The following is a 9186-nucleotide window of genomic DNA, read 5'->3' as shown; positions in this document are numbered from 1 at the left end:
AGTTAGATAGAACGGCCTTTGGCCAAAGTCCTACATAGCCAACGGCTGATACAGGACTATAATGGAATAATAATAGTCATGCAGGCGACACCCATTCTTCTCAAATCCCTTTAATCTAGGCTATGGTCGTTCCATCTGCTCTTGCTGTACTGTGTTACTCTCTCGCACCCTTAGCCCGTTCAGCGAGTAAATTCAGGCGACCCAGGCTTTCGAGCCCAATCTATCTGAAACGGTAGCCTATCACTGTTTAGCCAATGTGACAATGCGGATGCTAGTTCAGATAGCTTCTGATCAAAAAAAATTTATTCGCCCTCAGCAAGTGATCTGTTATTTGTAGGGCTAAGAGCCCATTCCAAGTAAGACAGACGGCCGTTGCATACGTAGCTACCATTTATTCCTTGCTTTGCAGTAACTTTTCCCTCTTATCAGCGAAACTCGAACAGGGAATAGCAGAGATCGAACATTATTTCCATTCGAGACACGCTGTCATGCGCTCAGCCCAGCCAGTAGCTTTGAATCACGGTAGGTGACAATGTGGCTGATGATTGCGATATGAAAGCTACGCGAACATTATCAGAATAATTACATTTCGTTCAGCATGTCTTATTTCGGCGTCTCGTTCTCCATCCTACACATTGCGCCTACTTTGCTGCACTGGTCTATTTGCGCAATGCGAACTGTCGCGGAATGCACACCCGGATGACGCGACAGCTTGCATCAAGCACAGACAATTTAAGCAAACCTTAATACACGACAAGGATACGAGCGAGTGGCTTGATCACTTGTGCCTGAAAAGTATCGAAGTACGCCATCGTATTCTGGGCAGCCAATACAGGGTAGTCTAGGCCGACTATAGTCTACGGCTCAGAGTCCCCGGAGTCGCATCCGGATTGGAGGCCTGGAAGTTGGCTGCACTAGAGCTCGATATAAGTCATCGCTTCTCAGAAATTGTTCCGCCTCGCATTGCTGATGCGACGTAAATATGATTGCTCCAATGGGTTGACTCAGCCACCCGGCCGACTGAGTTTTGGTTCAAACCTAAGACTTGGGGAGAGGAGAATACTCCATGAAGCTGTTATTCAGTAAATGTAAATTGAGGGGTGATAAACATCTAGGCAACAAAGAGGAATGGAGGCACTCTCAGCCACATTCGTAAGTCATTCCCGTACCCTGGAACGTTAGGGCTGCAAAGGATTTAGCCTAGATCCCTAATATGGCCAATCCTGGCACGGGAACCCATGTCCGTGTTGCTCCCCAGACTATCCCTCAAAGTTACTGCGGTAGACCACCGACACTAAGAACCCCTTTCATGTACATATACACACATATAACCCCTCTTTTCTCGCATGCACTGTTCCTTGCGCGGAAATCCTTTAAGGCCCACCACGGGCTCTCCCTAACCCTATTACATTTCGTTCACCTTCCAACCCTCACGAACCAGACAGTTGAACACCTATGTCGAGTAGATCGACGCGTTCACGTTATACAACTTGCTATAGTGGCTGGTGCTGTGCAACTTATACCGCTGCATCATCATTGTCGAGTTAGTGTGTGCTTCATTACAGACCAGTTTTCCAAGTGCAAGAGCTTAAAGTTCCCCCATGATCGCGCTTGATGGTGGCGGCACTAAACTGGGATCTCGGAACTTTTACGCGCTCCGTCTTGAGACGTTAAGCCTATCGGATGATGGAAACATGCAAGGGGGCCATGTCTTTTACCCAGGACTACAGCCAGCTAATCGCTGAGGGCACGGTTAAACTTTTTTAGGGTGTATCTGCAACAATGCGATCGGTACGCATGTTAAAAGAGGGCCCAGGGTTATTTAGATCCTGCTATACTACTTTTGGCAAGTGTTGAGTTTTTTCTCTTGTGCATTACTTAATGGTTGTGTCGACCCGGCCCTGCTGCATAGAGAACCAAAACGACCATTGTAGTGCTCCCATGATGGGCAGCCCCTCATCACCACAGTTGGCTCCAGAGCGGCTTGCTGCATTGCAAAGAGAGGACGGCGGCCCTCTGCTCATTTCTATCGTCTCCGTCTTCACTGCAGTTGGCTGTATTTTGGTTTGCCTACGAATCTACGCGCGTTCAATTATTATCCATAATGTTGGTCTCGAAGATTACTGCATTATATTATCGTTTGTACGACTCTGCACATAATATCCCAATTACACGTCACTGATCACATCAGGCGCATGCTATTGCCATGGCTGTCTTTCAAATAGAAGGTACGATCCAGTTTGTAATGACACTTGTTCCGTATACTAAACAAGTAAAGGAGCTAAACACGGGGGTTCGAAACACACGATGTTCTTGACACTACCTCAAATAGAAATGACATTGAAGGTACGATATATCAACAATCCATAATGACTACGCCTTAATAATGCCTAGTACTTATATGGAAGCATTTTGATGTATGCAAACGCCCTCACCCTCACAAAACTGTCGATACTTTTACAGTACCGTCGTATTTTTACCTTCACGTCGATGAGAATACCTATTTATATTGTCGGAGCCATCTGCCTAGCAACTGGCATTAGTGCATCGCTTGTTCTGGTATTCTCTTGCATTCCAATATCTGCATTCTGGGATATCAGTGAAAAGGAAACTGCAACATGCATAAATTCGAATGTGTGAGTGTCATTATGGCAAAAATTAGAAATGTGGTCTAACCCGTCTTTAGCTTCTCCTTCGCAGGTGCCGCTATGAACATTGTTACCGATATTCTCGTTGCAGCCCTCCCTATACGAGCGATATGGCAGCTTCAGGTTTCACGAAAGCAACGGATCGCCCTCATGTGCATCCTAACCCTCGGCTGGTGGTAAGTTAATTTTCCATGTACACATCACAGTGCTAACTACTATGACAAAGTGTCTGCATTATTTCTATTGCGCGATTGCATGGCTTTATCGAGCTTGCAAAACACCCCGAGGACTCTACTTTCTATGGAACTGCGCCAGCCTATTGGAGTGCTATCGAGGTAAATCTAGGTAAGTTTGAATCTTCAAACATACAAGAAACGCGCTTATTATCTTAGGTATTGTTTGTGCTTGTGCGCCTGCTTTGAAACCTTTAGTGGTCAAAGCTATTCCTAGATTTGCGACTCTGTACGGCAGCCGCAAGAGCACGTACGGAGGAACAAAGGATACTCCCAAGGACTCTGCGTCGTTTGTTAAACTCAAGGACAAAGGCAGTACTGGCACTATCTCAGATGAGATTGAACTGCATTATCGCAGTGGAAATGTGGTGTCCGAGTCCTACACGGGATTACCGCGCACTATCCACGTGAAAACTGATTTGGAGCAGCAAATTGACGACGTCGATTGTAATGTGGAAACAAACAGCGAGAGAAATATCGTAATCAGACCTACTAGGATCATGGATAGGCCTTGAAACACTAAAACTCACAGAGTTTAGTACTATCCTAGACGTACTTCGTGTATGTTATTGAAAAAAAACTTAATTCTCTATCAATCACCATACTCTTGACGGTACGCATGGGATGGCTCGCTCTGAGAATGTCATACGTATATAAAATACAGCCTGTGAAGTATACTAAACCTTTTTAGGGTACGGAGCCTAGTAGAGCTATCATGTTATAAATTCTGATCGTAAACTCTAGTAGTAGTAATATCTATATAATAAATCACAGTACTCGTAGCTCTAGACAGTTGAGTTGGTAGAATTTTTGAAGACATATTCCAGAGTACCTTAAGTTGCTTATCAAAGTTTTCTAAGGGGTTCTTGGGCGGACAAGCCTAGTGCGAGTCACTTGCGCCGTAACTTTACGACGATTAATGTGAGGGCGGCGCTAAACAATTCTGATAAACATGCGTTGATTCGCTACTCCACTTCAGCGGGGTTGTAGCACCAATGACAACTGCGCCTCGGCTGTCCGCCCAGGCTGCACATCGTTCCTCGACAATCCTTCAGCAGGTCATCCCTCTTTCTGCACCCTTCTGAATAACTTAATCGCCGCACATCGTGAACAATTATTGAAACCAGTGTTCGACAACATGGCGCACGATCAGCCCATAGCTCATTCTTTTGTTGGATCTGAAACGTGGCATATTCCCACCCCCTCTGCATCTTCCGAAGATACCACACAGAACGCTTCGAGGAGCGAAACTCCACCATCTTCTATCCCATGGCCCGGGCGAGCCTTCATCATTAAATCTCGTAAAAACGGACAAGTCATCACTTTCTTAAACGGCGAGGTCGTAATGGATAGAATAGGAGGGCTTGGCACTTTCAGGTGGCGGTGCGTTGAGGAGAAAGGTTGGTTAGGGTTTAAGGATCCAGCTTCTGCGCACTGTCTCGGCTATCAAGAACACGGAATCTTGTTTTGCAGATTTCCTCATCATCGAAACAACGAACGCATATTTCCCCGAATGCGCCCAGAAGGTGGGTACGTTCTGCTAGTACGTCACGATGACCATCTTCGTCCCTTGGGTGTATTTGAGAACGAATCCAAGAATGGGACGAAACAGAAGATCAAGATTATGGATTGGAGCTCCGAGGACATTGTTTGGGATTTTATTGAGGTACCAGTTCAAGAATAGTGGCGGATACTAGGGCGGATCTGCCGATGGAAACGCGTGCTTTGTTGGAGAACATGACACTAGTGCAGCTACTTGTTTGTTCGTCATGAAGAAGGAACTAAACCTCGTCCATATCTACCATGGTGTTGTGCCCAATATCTCACACTACATATTCCATGAGTACTTTATTATCATTGGGGCTGCGACATGCGCGCCAATCATGATAACTCCACTCCTAATGCATCAACAAGTAAGCATGCATGTACTGCGCAAATTAATATTGAGTGATTGTGATTCTATATCTGCTGCAAACAAGACGCTAGCACGCAGCGGAAGAGTTTGGCGTCGTCACAATTGCTCGTCTGCATCATCCGCTAATACAAGTTGCCTAGCGCAGGGGTAATGAGTCTAAGGCTGTGGAGGAATTCTCCATCATGGCTACTCTCTATCTTCCAGCGGCGTAATTGAGGCCCACATCATCGATACAAAGACTCCGATCTGCCTCAAAATTACGTTAAATATATGTGTCTATTTCCTAACAGCTGATTCTTTACCATTTATCGCAAACTTCTATACTATATGTATTAATAGAACCGTCGATAAAAGCACCAGCATTCCTTGATGCTATTTTAGCTATTAGAAAATTAGATTTGAAAGCATTACAACCGCCATGAAGATGATTGGTGATTTAAAATCTGTAATCAACGACCGCTTAGCACTCACAAAACACTCTTACGGCTTTGAAACATCTTAATTACTCGCATTCTATCTCCTGCCTTGCCAGGGCCAAAGGAAAAGCTTAAAAAGACATGGACTAGTTGTCCAAATCGTTTACCCATCCATCGACCTCGGAATGGCGGAGCCTTCCTCTTCAGGGATTTGACGTAAGTAGTGTAGTTAGTCAGCAATGCTCTTCTCGTACCGATCACTTCGTTAAGACCTTTCCAGAAGTCAAGCTAAATCAGTCGAATGCAGTGCAAAACGTTTCCCTTTCCACGTGATACCAGAGTTGTTGATATTTCGCTCGCAGAGCTTCCGCCTTGTGCTAAAAGGAATTAAAGGAGTATTCGTTTGGTTGTTTAGGGAGGCCGTGATTGAACCCAATTATATATGGTTGTGTAGTGTCGTAACTTGGTGGATCTAGTCCTGATCCAAAGCAGATGCAGTCATGTGAAAACACACCTTTATACAGCCAATGTATGGTATAGTGCTTGGGAAGCGACGAGTCAATTTCTAATGCAATATTGGATAGTCGGCCGAATTCTGGACGCTTTCTGACATGTTGTAACGTCTGCATCAGCTGATGCAATGTTGTTAGGGTGACTCGATTCTTTTCCTCGATGTCCGGAGATTTGTGTACCAACCTCCACGTACCTCGGACACTTTTACAATAGTAAATAAGATTCTCTAGAATGCGGCACTCCGGATCCTTGTAAACGTTATCGAAACAATTGATAATTGATCTAATATGCGCGAAAGGTTTCTTTCTTGTCTCCCCAACTCATCTGGTATCGTAGTATATCCATTTAGTTGAGTCCTTGCTGGTTTTGCCCTGGGAAGACGAGAATGCTGACGCATTATTTTTAGATGCTGTTTCTTCAACGTCGTAGATGTGATCGCGATTCAGGAACCGTTTCTCTATCGAATCACCAGGCGTGTGCTGGCTTGAGTGTAGTAGGGTCGTTGATTGACCAAGCTGCCCGTGGCCTAAGCGGTTGTATGTCTCACCAAACATTGATCTACTCCCAGATTTATGTGCTACTTGTGCCACGGGTAGCATACTTTACTCTACCTCTTTCGCGATCCATCGCTAGTCTTAGTTGTTTAAAAGCTGCTCCAAGTCTCAGCTTATCACTTTGAACTTTGATGGCCACGTGTATGCTGTATCTATGCATGTCCATTTTGCGGAGCATGGCCAGCATTTTAGTCGTTGGTCTTGTGTGGTGTTGTAGAAAGCGTTATCCAAAAGCGGTGCGTGGTCCAGAACCGGGAGAATGCCTACCTATCTCTTCATGATTTTACTTTATTGCACGAAAGTTTCTTCTCCAAATACCCATCAAAGGGGGCTTCTAATACAATGGATATGTTCATATGCTTTTTGGACATTAGTGAACAAGCTATGTAGTTGAACAAGTTGGTTTGTTTCCAGCGCCTGGGGGGGTACTCAGCCGTGTTGAAGTATCTATAGATAGTATAGCGCAGATGACTTCAACCCAGGGCATGAACATCTTTAGTCTTGTTTCCTAATCATATCAAGTATCTCATTACTTATGGGCTTAAATCTTACTACGATAGAAAGTTGCGACTACGAAACGGGCATCAAGCTAGAGTTTTCGACTTTCTTCAAAGCCATTTACTTCTTCAGGGCCAAACACCAGATGGAACAAGACTCCAACCTAGATGCCTCTTTGACCACATATCACTGGAGCGATGGGTTTCATTATTGCACGCGCTGCACTTATCTCTTCTTTGTAAGGTCATTCTTACATCAATTTTTAGTCTCAAAAAAACTTCAACAGCGAACTGCTTTCTATAAGAACTCCTAATAATCGCACAGACTACAGCGTTTGGCCATTTCGCCCTGAGCAGGACCTAAACTACAGAATCACAACCTATACGCGTGGAACACGATATACACATGAATGTATTATTTACATCTTTACCCCAATTCTGTAGAGTGATGATAATTCCCACAGAAAGAACATGCTCATAGGTTGTCAATGAGTGGGCTGAGACCTTGCGCGGTACCAATTCTATCTTCATAGAAGAACCTACTCCTCTCGACACTTGCACGGTCTGCCATCCACTTGGCAAATGCGGGTGCATCCGTGTTAGGCTCCTCAAGAATTTTATGATGGCCCTCAGCCGCCGGAACATCTTCGCGGACGCTCCACCTACCATTACCCTTCTGATACTCATCGCTGAGCATGAAGCTATGGAGCAATTTTGCACCTTCGGGGTGCGGTGCCTTTTTCAGGATGGCACCAGTCTGAGGCCAAGAGACAAATTTGGCATCAGTGGGTAGTGCAAATGACGCTCCTGGGCGATCCGTGAATGAATAGCTGCCAGTGAATGTTGCTACGCTGGTGCTGTTGGCACCTGTGAGAATTGTTCCTGGGGTTTGTGTGCCGCGTACCCAGCGGGGGTTATTGGCAAGCAGGGCGTCGAACCATTTCATGCCAAGTTTTTCCAAGCTAGCCATTCAATCAATAAACCGCGTGCAAAGGATAACGATAAGAACTTACATGATATCGAACTGGTACAAGACCGCATCATCATCGTTAGGATAAGTCAGAATGAGCTTATCCTTATACTCAGGTTTGATAAAATCTTCGTATGCAGTAGGCACTGCACTCGTCTTGTTCAGGTTGGCAGAGAGACTGTGTTTGTTTAGTAATGACATTGGAATAGAGTTCATGGTGTATTATACCCCCAAGCAATAATGAACAGTCCGGTGTAGGCTGCATCTGCATCCTTGAACTGGGGGTAGACCTTGTCGAAGTTCAAGGGCGCATAATTCATCAAAGCGCCTGCCTTCTTCCAGCGTGGGTAGTCATGCAGTGTTTGAAGAATAACGCTGTCGACGTATACATTGTCGTTTGCGAGTTGCAAATCTATGTTTCCATCGTGGTATTTGGAAAGGTCGACCGTGACGTTAAGAGTCATTTTGGGAAATCGTTTCTCGAAGGCAGCCTTCAGGGCGTTTTGCTGAGTCTTTTCGTCGCCGCCATGCCAAAGAGTGACAACGCCACCTTCAGCTACAGCTGCTTCGTAAATTTCGTCAAGGCTGCGCGTTTCTTGCGTGGACGTTGTGGCGTTTGGCGCAGGTGCGGCTAGAGTAGCACAGACAAAAAGTGCCAGATTGGAAAGTGTGACACGCATGATCGCTTATGGCGTTCCGTGCAGTTGTAATAAGAAAGCAGGTGCCTAACAAATGTTCGGAAGATTGTAGCTCTTATACGAGAATGCCGTGGGTATGTAAACTTAACATAATGTTGGTTAGTGTGGGACTAGTTCGCGGCTAGTGCTACAAGAAGGCTAGTACATGGTGTATCACTATCAGCTATATTGGATCCATTGGGAATCGGCCCCTTTCGACAAAGCATTTATACGCGGAGGAACATAGCCGAATAAAATCTCAACAATCATACATAGTACACAACTACGTACATACTCAAGTAGCTATAACGTGCGTCATCATTTCAGAGAAACCAAGAACATCTTGATAAACGTACTTGACAAATTAGCCAAGTAGTAATGTTCCTTTACCCAAAGAACACGACAAGGTAACAAAGGTGTTATGGTAGAGTACAAAATATGCAAGTCCTCGGCATAGGTCCAAATCGAATCATAGATTTATCTGCAACACAAGTGGGCATAAGGAAGGAATCTTGAATTTCGGGATAACTTCGGCGACTTTGTAGAAAACAAGTTTCTGGGAATTACGCCATATCGCAGCATCAATCACTACGCTTTATAAGGCAAGTGCATGCGTCATTTGTCACTGTTTTCTATTGAATACCAGCATAGGTAGGCCCTCTGTTCAGTATAACGTGTTTTACAAGCGAGCGGGCCATACAAGCGAGCGGGCCACCCCACCAACTTTGCGCACCTCTTTACGTGTACAGCTCTACCACAACTA

General features: G+C 45.1%; 3 protein-coding genes across 3 annotated transcripts; 2 read left to right on the top strand and 1 right to left on the bottom strand.

The window, feature by feature from the left end:
* Positions 1-1944: 1944 nt before the first annotated feature.
* On the top strand, positions 1945-3396 carry COCCADRAFT_10178 (uncharacterized protein; the record flags this gene model as incomplete). The annotated part of the gene is made up of 7 exons (XM_007720355.1): positions 1945-2142; positions 2192-2228; positions 2279-2346; positions 2395-2636; positions 2687-2824; positions 2875-2993; positions 3041-3396. 7 exons carry the CDS (start codon positions 1945-1947, stop codon positions 3394-3396), a joined length of 1158 nt encoding a protein of 385 aa, XP_007718545.1.
* A 623-nt stretch (positions 3397-4019) lies between these two features.
* COCCADRAFT_112444 (uncharacterized protein) lies at positions 4020-4565 on the top strand (the record flags this gene model as incomplete). Its single annotated transcript, XM_007720354.1, has 1 exon — positions 4020-4565. The coding sequence occupies one exon, from the start codon at positions 4020-4022 to the stop codon at positions 4563-4565; it is 546 nt and encodes a 181-aa protein (XP_007718544.1).
* Positions 4566-7251: 2686 nt separating this feature from the next.
* COCCADRAFT_10177 (uncharacterized protein) lies at positions 7252-8426 on the bottom strand (the record flags this gene model as incomplete). Its single annotated transcript, XM_007720353.1, has 3 exons — positions 7252-7738; positions 7790-7924; positions 7975-8426. The coding sequence occupies 3 exons, from the start codon at positions 8424-8426 to the stop codon at positions 7252-7254; spliced, it is 1074 nt and encodes a 357-aa protein (XP_007718543.1).
* Positions 8427-9186: the final 760 nt, after the last annotated feature.

The sequence above is a fragment of the Bipolaris zeicola genome, assembly GCF_000523435.1.
Source record: "Bipolaris zeicola 26-R-13 unplaced genomic scaffold scaffold_455, whole genome shotgun sequence".
NCBI classification, from domain to species: Eukaryota; Fungi; Ascomycota; class Dothideomycetes; order Pleosporales; family Pleosporaceae; genus Bipolaris; species Bipolaris zeicola.
This window is presented reverse-complemented; position numbering and strand designations above follow the sequence as displayed.